Source organism: Salvelinus alpinus, chromosome 13, assembly GCF_045679555.1.
Source record: "Salvelinus alpinus chromosome 13, SLU_Salpinus.1, whole genome shotgun sequence".
NCBI classification, from domain to species: Eukaryota; Metazoa; Chordata; class Actinopteri; order Salmoniformes; family Salmonidae; genus Salvelinus; species Salvelinus alpinus.
The window spans coordinates 14656000-14670754 of record NC_092098.1 but is presented as its reverse complement, the minus strand read 5'-3'; the positions used below and the strand labels follow the sequence as shown (position 1 = coordinate 14670754).

The 14755-nt window shown below is 44.3% G+C and overlaps 1 protein-coding gene across 2 annotated transcripts in view; it reads right to left on the bottom strand.

Moving 5' to 3' along the window:
• Positions 1 to 14755, bottom strand: part of LOC139537177 (protocadherin-1-like) — a 95655-nt gene that overhangs the window by 10585 nt on the left and 70315 nt on the right. Inside the window, exon 4 of one of the 2 annotated variants that reach the window (XM_071338191.1) lies at positions 9693 to 9931. In XM_071338191.1, the coding sequence (XP_071194292.1) occupies positions 9693 to 9931 (239 nt within the window). The remainder of the gene's footprint in view (positions 1 to 9692; positions 9932 to 14755) is intronic. The other variant, XM_071338190.1, reaches the window with a different exon arrangement.

Genomic DNA, 14755 nt, shown 5'->3' with positions numbered 1-14755 from the left:
GTCACATGACCTATCGCCTCTAAGGTGGTGGCAGTCCCATGATATGCCTGCATAGACCACTGTCCTGGGAGAGGCTGGCACAGGCCTCTGCAATCAATTCTACTAACAGGCAGGGACTCTGACAAGGCCCAGCACCATCTGTCTGGGCAAAACCATGCCCCCGCATCGCCACGCCACACTGGCACCCGGGCAGCAGCCCAAACTGGCACCCGCAAGACAAACAAGCCCCCTCAGACTCACACTGTCTCTCAGTCTGTCTCATTCTCTTTCTCCATGTCCCCCTCTCTCTCCCTCTTTCTCCTTCTTTCTCCCTCAAACACAACAAAAATCGGTGCAGTACACACACACACACGCACGCACGCACCCACACACACTGCACTCACATACACACATACACACACGCACAGACAGAAAAACATGCACCCATACACCCACGCACAGACACACATACAGGTGTTCAGTGGCATCCACGTATGGCACCATAGTGTGACATTAATTAGTTACATGTAGTCTGTTGGGCAGAAGGTGGGTGCAGAGCTTTTGAAACAACCACAGAACAAAACAATCTCTGATAGGAGTTCAAAAGAACAGAAATATAAGGCTACATGCATCATCGGAGACATCTGAGGGAGAAAAATCACACAGCATCGCTAATGGTCCTCATTATTATGCAAATGCCATTTTATTCAATTTTATCCCTTTCTCTCACTGGCCCATATGTGCAGTGAGTCCGCACAGAGGCAGACAGAGTGAGGCCCCATGCTAAGCACCTAGCCACATGGAAATACCTCCATCTGGGGTGCCCAGAGAGACTGTGTGTGTCAGTGTATGTGTGTGTGAGTGTGAGCATGCCCTGGTACCTGTCTCCAATACACAAGGGGTCCCATCTGTGCCAGTGCCCATGCCACCACAGCCAGGGGGCTGAGCACTGATCCTAGTGGGAATCATCACCAACCCGGGGGAAAGAGGACATGACTAGAACACTGGGAGTAATGTTTTCACTGACCCAGAGTTTATGAGCATTCTGATTATACTGCTGGTCACCACTGACCCAGAGTATGCTGCAGCAGTCACTGACCTAGAGTGTATCATCTATGAGTGGGGGCTGTGGGCCCATTCAGGGTCCCCAGTGACCCGGACAGAGGGGATGTAATGGGGACAGTGGAGTGTCAAACACTTGAGGTCATTGATAATGTGAGGCAATGGCTGCGCTGGGGCTCGTTACTGGTCTGGGTTACTGCCTCGTTGGTTTAGATATGATGGAAATGAGCTAATAGAAGCTGCGATGAGCATAGCTTCTCATAGTCATGACAGAAAGACTGGCGGCATTTCAGAACTCATTTGAAGCAGAATCAAAACAACTCAATTAAGCGTTGAAGAAAGTGGCAATGGAATGCTGTCACTCAGAGTAGCTGGACGCTGTTTTCTAACTTTCATCACTGATTTTGTTTTGACAGGTATACGATGTCTAATATGACTAATGATAACTGAGAAAAGTCACAATTAGACAATGGTAGATCAGTGACGATATTCTATGATGTTTGGCTTTAGGATTAGGAAGCCTATCAGAATATTCAGAAATTTAAATATTAAGATACTATTTTACATCTGCAAAGACTTAGCTTGTGAACACCCCCACTACACACACATACACACACACACACGTGTGTGCACATGTACACTCAAACACTCACTCCCACTGCTTTAGACGCTTGTTGCAGATGTGCTAAAGGGTGAAAAAGGCATTTGAATAAAGTAGAATTCATGCACATGTATACACCCCAGTGGAGAATGCACATGGGAGAACGGAACCTAATGTAGAGCACTCCAACACAGCCTGGAGTCAAGAATGGAAATACAGAGGAGGCCTACAAAGAAAGGAACTGGAGAAATCAATAGCTGCAGATCATGTAGCATACAAATCAAATATCACAGATCTTCCGAACGCTGTGTGAACCTGCTCTCTGAAGACAAGAGGCTTAGCGCCAGGGAAGTGCATGCTTCCGTCTCTATCAGTGATCCAGAGCCTGAGTCAAAGACCACACACTCCCACCCACACCACACAGGCTTATACCACCCGAGCAAGAGAAGACATTCCATTACACAGTATCAACCCCAATTGCTTTCACAAAACTAGCATTAATATAGTGGTTAATTAAAAAGCCACAAGAAACTACCACACAGTTTCTTAGGTCAATCAGACAGGGAAACCTAGGAAATTAGTTTTTTGCATTACATTTTCTCACAAATGGTGAGCAGGAGAGATATTTCTGTATAAGATAGCTTTATGATATTGAAGGGTGTTGAGAACTCTACCAGAGTAGTTTGGGATTCACGTCGGCACTCAAGCAGATTTGTGATTGTTGTAGTGTGGGTTAGCAAAGTAAATTGAAGGTCTATTTTCAGTTTCTTTTCAGAAAGATTAACTTCATCCGACCTTCGAGGCCTCCTGAACAACATGAACAAAGGGGGAAGTGTTACAAAAGACAACAGTGAATCATAACATCACTGAGTCATCCTAACTTCAATCTGCTAATACAGACTGACTATCAGTTCACCCAGCAAAGGACAGAGCAGGACATCAACCATTATAGCAGGCAGCAGCACTGATACAGACGGATACAGAAAATCCAGAGTTCATAGAACAGAAGGCCAGAGTTCGTCCTGCTGTGGACCATAGACACACTTTTAAAATGTATATTGTCCATAACAAAAGGCCAGCCTGCATGGTAAACCACATCCACGTCATTCCATCTGCGGGCCAACGACGCACACGCTGAATGTTTCGAGTTCACATATTGCTTTTCATCCAGCTTAAATGCAGTAACACACAGAGTGCTCACCTCCCTGCTTTCCACCTGTCAATCATCTCAGGAGCCATGAATAAAGCCCGGCATTGGTATAGCCGGTCACCCTGTCGCTCAACTTTGTTCTAAAGAGAAGGAAAAAGACCAGGTGGAGCTGGGGAGGGAGGAATCCCTCTGTCTCTCTCCATTCCTTTCACATCCATCATTTTCTGTGGGCCTTCTCTGTAATCTCCCTGAACTGAGAATCACATTTTAATTAGGTCTATCCATTGTTAGCGTTCATCTCCCAGCTCCCAGTCCCTACATGCTGCTACGTGCTCACCCTGTTGGCTTTGCATCTCTGTCAAAGACGACACAGTCCCAGCTCCCTGTCAGCATCGAACATCTCCCTCATCTCTCTGCCTTTTCATTCTTTAACCGCTCCAGCTCCGATCACAATCTTGTCCTCCTGCCACCAACAACAAACCAGACAACAAAGTCCTCTGTTCTTTAAATGGAGTTTTGTTTTTTTGCTCAACCAATATGCTTCCTTGGAAAGAATACAACACAACAACAGAGACAGAAAATAAAGCATGCATAATATATCATATGTGAGGGAAGTGGCTGTGAACGCACAGAGCAGGAGACTGGTCCCACCTGTTAGCGTGTCACTCATCCTCTCCCCCAACACACATCGTTCCCGGGTGGAGCTGACATTTCTCTCCCTAACGTTTCCTTTCTCTTCCCTGTCTGCTGCTGGGCGGCTGACAGCCACTCCCCACATGGGGCGACTGAGGCTCTGGGAGAAAGCCATAGGAAGCCATGTTTTACCCAGACAAAAAGGAAACGAAGACGAAGCCATGCTTTGGAGTAAAAGCAGTGGAATAGGTAAAGAGGCTTAATATCGGAGACGAAACCAATGAGGACATGTTGTGGAACAGTGAACTATTGGCAAACATAGTTGAAGCAGTGCCCTTCTGGCTGGTGCTTGCATCCAGTGTATGATTTAGTGCGTTGTGGTACAGGACTAACAATGCACTACGCTGAGCCTTAAGGACCCGTGGTTCTTATTGTCAGTGCATGCATGGATAATCTTAATAGGGTTATTGCTCTTTGCCATGGTTAAAGGCTTTTCCATGGACCTAGATGTCTGTGTGTATTAGGCATAGTGCACAGCACAGGAGGTTGTTGGCACCTTAACTGGGGAGGACGGGCTCGTGGTAATGGCTGGAGCAGAAAAGGTGGAATGGTATCAAACACATCAAACACAAGGTTTCCATGTGTTTGATGCCTTTCCATTTGCGCCGTTCCAGCCATCATTATGAGCCGTCGTCCCCTCAACAGCCTCTACTGGTGCACAGCATATATGGATGTAGTATTGTGGTTTGAGCACTCTTTACATAGCAAAGGGAAAGCATATCTCTGTATCTGGCACACCTAAGTACACTTGGCTGCAGAGAGAAAGCTCGGCGTAAGGAGGGGAAAATGTTTACGGCAAACACACTGTTGTCTACACAGATATCACAGGGCAGATTTATTTGGAGGCCAAACGCTCCATTAGTTGAGGTTTTTAATTAGCACACTTGTGAGAGAGGGTCATTAGGAATGACTTACAGCTCTGAGAGAGGGATGAGAGGGCCTGCTAAGGGAAAAGGCAGAAACACTGCTGACACCACAACACATAGATCTATCTACCCACTGGTCACAGACGTCAATTCAATGTCTATTCCACGTTGGTTCAATGTAATTTCATTGAAATGACCTGGAAACAACGTTGATTCAACCAGTGTGTGCCCAGTGGGTATCTATCTATCCTTCCATCCATCCATCTGTGCCACCAGCCAAAACAACAGCAAAAATGTCAATACAACGCTCTGCAAACACAACACACATAAGATGGCACCGGAGAAGAAGGCTGACGGTTTACGTGTCCCTAATCGATTATGTTTTTTTTACTTATTTTGTACATAACGTTGCCGCTACCATCTCTTATGTCTGAAAATTACTTGTGGACATCAGAACTGCGATTACTCACCACGAACTGGCAGAATCCTTTTTTTCCTTTAACAACTCCGACGAGCCCGACGTGAAGGACATACTGCTTTCCCGTGAACAGGCCCAGACACCGGTCATTTGTGTGAAGAGAAGGCAGAGAAAAAGGGGCCGGAGGGCGGGCTGCCTTCTGAGAATTCGAAGGCGATCGAATAAACCCCCAATGCCTTCCATTCTGCTAGCAAACGTGCATCTTTGGAAAATAAAATCAATGACCTACGCGGTAGATTAAACTACCAAAGGGACATTAAAAACTGTAATATCTTATGCTTCACAGAGTTGTGGCTGAACGACGACATTATCAACATCCAGCTGGCTGGTTATATGCTGTATCGGCAGGATAGAACAGTGGCGTCTGGTAAGACAAGGGGCTGTGGACTATGTACTTTTGTAAACAACAACTGGTGCATGATATCTAAGGAAGTCTCAAGGTTTTTCTCGCCTGAGGTAGAGTATCTCTTGATAAGCTGTAGACCACACTATCTACCTAGAGAGTTTTCATCTGTTTTTATCATAGCTGTCTACATACCACCACAGACTGAAGCTGGCACTAAGACCGCACTCAATGAGCTGTATTCCGCCATGAGCAAACAGGAAAATGCTCACCCAGAGGTGGAGCGCCTAGTGGCCGGGGACTTTAATGCAGGGAAACTTAAATCTGTCTTACCAAATTTCTATCAGCCTGTTAAATGTGCAAACAGAGGGAAACACTCTGGACCACCTTTACTTCACACACAGAAACACATACAAAGCTCTCCTTCGCCCTCCATTTGGCAAATCTGATCATAATTCTATCCTCCTGATTCCTGCTTAAAAGCAAAAATTTAAGCAGGAAGCAGCATTGACCCGATCAATAAAAAAAAGTGGTCAGATGAAGCAGATGCTAAACTACTGTTTTGCTAGCACAGACTGGAATATGTTCCGGGATTTCTCCGATGGCATTGAGGAGTACACCACATAAGTCATTGGCTTCATCAATAAGTGCATCGATGACGTCATCCCCACAGTGACCGTACGTACATACTAGAGGTCGACCGATTATGAATTTAACGCCATCACCGATACCGATTATTGGAGGACAAAAAAAGCCGATACCGATTAATCGGCCGATTAAAAAAAAGTATGTATTTATATATATATATATATATATATATATATATATATCATAATCACACAAACACATTTTTGTAATAATGACAATTGCAACAATACTGAATGAACAATGAACACTTTTATTTTAACTTAATATAATACATAAATAAAATCAATTTAGTCTCAAATAACATGAGAACATATGTTAAAACAAAGTTTTAGGTTGTAGTGCAGAAAGCAGAGCTTGTCTGCATGGTCCCCTGTCAGTCTACTCCTCCGCGAAACACAGACCTTATTTGAAGTAGATCAAGACATTCTCTATGGAAGACATGAACGGTAAAATAACAAAGGAACCCCTTTCAAGTTCAGCCGCAAGTTATTACAGGAATTATAACGCGTCGACTATTTCTCTCTAAACCATATACCTTTGACTAATCCGGAAACTATCACCTCAAAAACAAAACGTTTATTCCGTTCCGTATTTTATCTAACGGGTGGCATCCATGAGTCTAAATATTCTTGTTATATTGCACAACCTTCAATGTTATGTCATTATTACGTAAAATTCTGGCAAATTAGTTCGCAAGGAGCCAGGCGGCCCAAACTGTTGCATATACCCTGACTCTGCGTGCAATGAACGCAAGAGAAATGACACAATTTCACCTGGTTAATATTGCCTGCTAACCTGGATTTCTTTTAGCTAAATATGCAGGTTTAAAAATATATACTTGTGTATTGATTTTAAGAAAGGCATTGATGTTTATGGTTAAGTACACATTGGAGCAATGACAGTCATTGATTGATCGTTTTTTATAAGATAAGTTTAATGATAGCTAGCAACTTACCTTAGCTTACTGCATTCGCGTAACAGGCAGGCTCCTCGTGGAGTGCAATGTAATCAGGTGTTAGAGCATTGGACTAGTTAACTGTACGGTTGCAAGATTGGATCCCCCGAGCTGACAAGGTTAAAAATCTGTCGTTCTGCCCCTGAACGAGGTAGAACGTTCCTAGGCCGTCATTGAAGATAAGAATGTGTTCTTAACTGACTTGCCTAGTTAAATAAAGATTAAATAAAGGTGTAAAAAAAAATATTCAAAAAAAATCGGCAAATCCGCGCCCAAAAATACCGATTTCGGCCCTAATTAATCAGCCATTAATTAGGGGTCGACCGATTAAACATACCCCAACCAGAGGCCATGGATTATAGGCAACATCCGCACTGAGCTAAAGGCTAGAGCTGCCGCTTTCAAGGAGCGGGACTCCAACCTGGAAGCTTATAAGAAATCTCACTATGCCCTCCGATGAACCATCAAACAGGCAAAGCGTTAATACAGGACTAAGATCGAATCGTACTACACCGGCTCTGACGCTCATCGGATGTGGCAGGGCTTGCAAACCATTACAGACTACAAATGGAAGTACAGCCGAGAGCTGCCCAGTGACACGAGACTACCAGACGAGCTAAACTACTTCAATGCTCGCTTCGAGGCAAATAACACTGAAACATGCATGAGATCACCAGCTGTTCTGGAAGACTGTGTGATCACGCTCTTCGCAGCAGATGTAAGTAAGACCTTTAATACTTCATGGGGATCAGGCCCCCTTTTCTCCATTTCCGCCTGAATGACGTGCCCAAAGCAAACTGCCTGTCGCTCAGGACCTGAAGCCAGGATATGTATATTGTTGGTACCATTGGAAAGAAAACACTTTGAAGTTTGTAGAAATGTTAAAATAATGTTGGAGAATATAACACAATAGGAGAAAATCCAAAGAAAAACCAACCGGATTCTTATTTTTTTTTTAATGCAAGAGAAAGCTCATAATGTAAAATAGCTCCCAGATTGTCAGCAGTCTGTGTTCAAAGTTTCATGCTTGTAAAAAACAAATATGAAATAAGAGTTTTTGTATGAGGACACAGTATTGAAAATCAGTGTCTTCGCGCTCCATGATGAAGTTGCGCTCCTGCTAAAATCGGTTTCCTATTGAACATACTTCTTTCCGAAAGATATATTATATTTTAATTACATTTTAGGGTGTCTGAGGAGTAAATACAAATGTATTTTGACTTGTTGAAACAAAGTTTAGGGGTAGATTTTCAGGTTCCTTTCTCTGCAAGTTGAACGAGTGGATTACTCAAATCGATATACGGACTTTTTTGGATCTAAAAAAAATATTTTATCTAACAAAATGACACTACATGATATCTCTGGGACCCTTTGGATGAAAAATCAGAGGAAGACACAAAGGTCCACCAGAGAACATTCCCTTGGGACCATTACGTGATGTCCTACCCTGCAAACAGACCCTGCTCCTACCCTGCTCACATCAACACCATCATCCCAGAAACCCTAGACCCACTCCAATTTACATACAGCCCAAAGAGATCCACAGATGATGCAATCTCTATTGCACCTCACACTGCCCTTTCCCACATGGACAAAAGTAACACCTATGTGAGAATGCTATTCATGGACTACAGCTCAGCGTTCAACACCATAGTGCCCTAAAAGCGCATCAATCAATCAATAAGGTGGGACTAAACACCTCCCTCTGCAACTGGATCCTGGACTTCCTGACGGTCTGCCCCCAGGTGGTAAGGGTAGGAAACAACACATCCGCCACGCTGATCCTCGAAACAGGGGCCCCTCAGGGGTGCGTGCTCAGTCCCCTCCGGTGCTCCCTGTTCACTCATGACTGCATGGCCAGGCACGACTCCAACACCATTATTAAGTTTGCCGATGACACGACAGTGGTAGGCCTGATCACCGACAATGACAAGACAGCCTATAGGGAGGAGGTCAGAGACCTGGCCATGTGGTGCCAGGACAACAACCTCTCCCTCAACGTGATCATGACAAAGGAGACGATTAAGAACTACAGGAAAAAGAGGATCTATCACACCCACATTCTCAGCGACGGGGCTGTAGTGGAGCAGGTTGAGAGCTTCAATTTCCTTGGTTCCCACATCACCAACAAACTAACATTGTCCAAGCAAACCAAGACAGTCGTGAAAAGGGCACGACAAAACCTATTCCCCCTCAGGAGACTGAAAAGATTTGGCATGGGTCCTCAAATCCTCAAAAGGTTATACAGCTGCACCATTGAGAGCATCCTGACTAGTTGCATCACTGCCTGGATGGACCTCTATACCAGGCGGTGTCAGAGGAAGGCCCTAAAAATGGTCAAAGACTCCAGCCACCCTAGTCATAGACTGTTCTCTCTGCTACCGCATGGCAAGCGGTACCGGAGCGCTAAGTCTAGGTCCAAGAGGTTTCTAAACAGCTTCTACCCCAAGCCATAAGACCCCTGAACATCTAATCAAATGGCTACCCAGACTATTTGTATTCCCCCCCCCTCTTTTACCCCGCTGCTACTCTCTGTTGTTATCATCTACGCATAGTCACTTTAATAACTCTACCTACATGTACATATAGTCTCGCTTTTGCTATTTATTTTTAAACTGCATTGTTGGTTAGGGGCTCGTAAGTAAGCATTTCACGGTAAGATCTACACCTGTTGTATTCGGCGCATGTGACTAATACAATTAGATTTTGATTTGATTTGATTTGTCACTAACACTGTCTGCACATGTCTACCCTCTAAAAAACACACAAATAGCCCAAACAAATCCCCGCCTTAGTTCACAACCCTGAATCGCTCATTTTACAAACACAAAACACTTTACAAACACAAAACACTTTACAAACACAAAACACCAGACTACAAACTACTATTAGATACAACACACACACTGCAACTCACAGAGAATTCAGGATCGTACCGTTTTCAGGGTGCTCCATTTCCCCGATGCTGCCATCCGGGGTGGTCCTCTCGTAGTGGTCCTCAGGCAGGGTCAGTGGCCCGATGCGGGGGCCTGATGATGACTTACTGCTGGGCGTCTCGGATTCCTCCAGGCCACTGTCATAGTAACTGTGCTGAGATGCATCCTGCAGATCCTGCACCGGATTGGCTGTGGAGAATGTCACTCTGCGATGGGGGAGCTGAAAACAGAATAGAGCTCCATCAACATAAAAGTCTAACAGAAACCTTCTTAATAGAGGAGCATAATGATAAATGACAGAAGACCATGTCCTATATAAAGCATAGACTCAACTCTATTAGCTGTAATGGAGTTGACTGCAGGGGGAATCTCCCTCTTACAGAGATAAGTTTACGAAATGGCCAGTTGCCATCTTCAACAATGGAAAGATGACTTCTCATGGCACACACACAAGCACAATCCCTCGCCCACGCACACCCCTCGTAACACTGAGGAAACCACTGATACAGCAGAAAATGCCTTATTGCCTATTCTGTGCTGCTAAGAGTCTGTGGTGGAGATCAATAACCCAGGTCTGTACTCCACTCTCCCCTTCTCCATCCTCCCCTCTTCTTTCAGGCAAACTAAACAGATCCATTTTAGCAGGGATTGGAAGCATTTGGACAGTCATTTTAGCACGTATGCTGTACAGGAACCAGCTTTTAGAGCATACATTACCATCAACACTGGGTTGTTAATCAGGCCTACCAGACCACTAATGCTGCCACGATGGTTTTGTTATTATCAATCATTTATAATCTAGCAATTCTTAATTTACTCTCTCTTCTCCCTTTTCATTCATTCTGTCTTCCTTTCTTTCTTTATTTCACTCACAATCAGTACATCCTATCTGTGTTCTGAAGTGCTGGCCAACATATGCTGTGTGTAAACTTCCTCCTCCCACATGCCCCAGTGCAAATGGTCATGGCCATACAAAAAGCCCATCGTTAACATTTGCACGGGAAAAGTTAGTGAGCTATATCCATCAATTTAAGCCTTACTGAGTGAGATGTTTCCTACTTCTAAAATCTCTCTCTCTCTCACTGTGTTTGTGTGTGTTTGTGAGTGTGTCTTAGGGCATAATCTTTTATGTGTTTCCTCCCTTAATTACATTATTTGATTTGAAATAAGGACCATAATGTGACGTTTTGACGACTGGTAAAACAAATGTCTTGAGAACCTCTTACAAACGTCCTAACATGCTTCTTAATGACGTCCTGGTAAATGACAGGGAACTACACAAAGGTCCACCAGAGAACATTCCCTTGGGACCATTACGTGATGTCCTACCCTGCAAACAAAAATGTATTGTTAGGACGTCCCTGGAGCGTCACAAAATTGTTGCCTAAAGTGGTCAGGATGTTGTGTCATGGTCCCCTGCAGGTTTTGTCTAGTTCCCGGTTTGTCCCGGAGATGTCCCCAATAATGTTTTTAGGATGTTCTTGGGATGTTGTGTCATGGTCCCCTGGAGGTTCTTTCTAGTTCCCAGTTTTGTTCCAGGGATGTCCCAAGGACATTTTTAGGACATTCTCGGAATGTTGTGTCATGGTCCCCTGGCATCCTAAAAATGATTCCGGAACTAGACAAAAGCTCCAGGGGACCATTTATTTTTATTTATTTAACCAGGCAAGTCAGTTAAGAACAAATTCTTATTTACAATGACGGCCTAGGAACAGTGGGTTGTTCAAGGGCAGAACGACAGATTTTTACATTGTCAGCTTGGGGATTCAATCTAGCAACCTATCGGTTACTGGCCCAACGCTCTAACCACTAGGCTACCTGCCGCCCCTGCCGACCATAACATAACGTCCTAACTACTTTAGGTGACCATGTTGTGACGTTCTAGGGACATCTTAACAGAAAATGTTGTTTGCAGGGATGTTCCTTTGGGACATTCACGCAACGTCCTGAAGACTTGTAAAATTAAAGTCCTGAGAACAACCTAAAAAGGTAATGACATGGTCCTCTGTGACAACCTGGAAACTTACAGGTAACTAGAAAAAGGTTCCCCAGAGAATGTTCCCTTGGGACCATCATGCAACGTCCCCTTGTGGTCATCGAATGTCCCACAGATAACGTCCTGTAGGTACCAAATAGGAACCTTTTTGCAACATTGTCTAATTGACATCAAAACGTTCTCAGAACGTCAGTGGGATAACGTCTGGCCAAGACTTAATGGGACCTAATCGGAATGTCATCTAATGTCCTTAGGACATCCCCTCTTTGCTGGTTTGCTTTACTAGGACGAACCGAGGTAATGGTATTCTCAAGGAGAACTCTCAGACTGTGATTAAAGGTCTCCAAGGCAGACACATTACTATTTAAATGTAAGGGGGCATTTAGTTGTTTAAATATGGATTCTTGCTTAAACTGCTCCTCCAGGCATAGCTACAGAGTCAGCATTTTGGTAGGCTGGGAGGCCGAGAGGCTGGGGCTACGCAGATGGGAAATAAGATTCCCCCTTTTAGTCTGAACACAACTACTCCACCAGGCCTGGAGGGGGTACAAAGAGGAGACAGAGAGGGGGGTGGAGCAGTGGAGGGGGAATCAGCCTGGTAGTCGGGATCAACGCTTGGGGCTAGAGGCGACTTGGAGGAGATTCTAGAGGACTGGAGGCTGGAAACTCGGAAAGACTTAGAGCTGGGGGTGGGGCTAAAGCAAAATCAGAGAGGACTGTATGTAAATGTGAATATCTAATCAATCTGATCAGTGTCACATAGAATGATCCTTCCTTGCTCAATGTCACATGGTTTGATCATGATATGAGTGCAAAAGAATATACAGATGGGATTTGTCTGAATCAGAGAGTTTGAGGCCCAGACTGAGGATTCGTCTGGCCTGGCACAGTAGAGCGTAAATGATGCCCTGTAGCTGACTGATGGAGCTGGCTGTTCTTCTCACAGTAGGTGTGGTCTGGTGAGAAGTGTTGCTCTAATGGAAGGAGAGACATTCTCAGTTCAGCATGGGCCTGTTGAGGCCGGTGGGAGAGCGTTTTTGTTGTCTGTGAGTGATTCATTCACACCATTACTCCTGCATCCTGTCATTTGAAACGGTGTGAACAGTGAGATTTGTCATTAGTGGCAGCTACATTCACACTGGCTGATGCTGGCTACAATAATGCAGGGCTTCACTGTGACAACATTATGGCATTTCAAGGCCACTGCACTCATTGTTAAGTGCATGATTTCCTGGGTATAGAAAGGTTTTCCCATGGAGAGAAATGTAGTCTCAGAGACAGTGAAGAGCATGAATACACATGAATATAACTCACCAAATGGCAATATATAAGGGTTTGTTAATCTAGCCAACTATGTGCTCGCTCTCTCCTCTCTGTCTCTATCCCCTTCTTTATAAAAAATAATGTTTTCTCCTCCTTCATCCTTATCCTCTGTTCTCCATCCTATCTAGTCTCATCTCCCTCTACCCTAATTCATGTTGACCCCCGTATAGTGGCTCCCTCTTGTCCCTGCCTCTTGCCCCTGTCCCCCTCCCTCTCTCCCCCTCTGTCTCTTGTCCTCTAGTTTTCTGGTAGCTGTGTCTCTTTGATAAGTCTGCAGTTTTGAAGACTCCAGTTCCACACTACTTGCCTCCAAGCTATTGCACCTACAATACAAAAACAACTATATGATAGAGAAAGGGAGAAAGGGAGAGAGAGCAAGAGAGAAAACAAGAGGGGGTTCGGTCAGCAACAGAGAAGACGGGAGTGAAATCTAAAAAATAAAAACACATCTGAATGCAATTCTTTCACTTCTGCTTCACTTTATATGATTTTATGCTTGCTGCATCTCTTCAGAGGTGCACTCCTTCATTGTCATATTTGTTCGTGCAGCTCATCTTTCCTGTGCTCTCCTCCACGCCTTCAGAGAACGCGGCTCATTGATCCCCGCGTACACGCCCAGACTGCCAGAGCCACAGCGTACTCACAACACACTGTAACTAACTGGGAATGCTGCTAGGATTTACATGCAGGGCGGCTAACAAACTGTCAAGAGTTTACAAAACATACAGGGACTCTAACTAACGCCAGAGCTTGAGTTGAACAAGGCACTGTTTATACTGCTATAAACCTATACGACAGTATTGGATAGAGAGTTACAGACACACATGCATTGCATTTTGTTATGCTAGGATTTAATTGATCTTGGCAAAACTATGTCAAATGATTATGTAATGAATCTCCAGATTAACTTTCAAGAAAAATCCTGGACTCCCTTACACATACTGTGAACCAAAATAGATCACAAGAGGCAACTCCCATACTAGAACTAGCCTTGCAGTAAAGCATCTGACTTTGATCAGTTAGAAAAGAGGTAAATTGCTAAACTCCTCTTACTGGAATTGGTAGTTGTTACAAGCCCATTTACCCCCACTTCCTTCTAAAATCTCTACCTTGGCTCTGATTGTCCTAGCTAGACCATTACCCATTTCTATCCCCGTTTCTCTCTCTTTCTCTGCTGTCTGTTCAATGCTCCCTGCAATTCTCTCTACCTCCCTGGAAAAATCCTACTCTCCCACCATACTCTCCCCGTTGTCTCAGTCTCAATCTCTCTCCGCACTGCTCTCTCTCCCTCCATCTTCCTCTATCCATCCTTTTCTGTCTCTCTGTCACTCTCCCTATCTTTGGCAGAGTAGCTTGCCATTGGGATTTAGAGGAAATTGAATTGAATTATGAAGGAATTTCTCTGCAGTACGATTGGCATAATTTCCCCCCTCACAATAAAACATCATTCTCATATCTCTCGGTGTGGGAGAATGAAAATAGGCCGTGCACAATTCTTTCTCTCATCCTTTTAAATTGAATTTTTCATATCACAAGGCCACGGAGACATCTGCCATTTCCTTTAAGATGGGCAGAAAACCCATTTCATAACATCCAAAAGGCACAAACTGTGATTCAATGGGGAAAAGTTCTACTTCCAACAGCAGTGTATGTATTCCTCAACACTGAATGATAACAAAGGGCAGCATAGATCTCTGCAACTTGCAAAGGTAAAAGCATACCAGT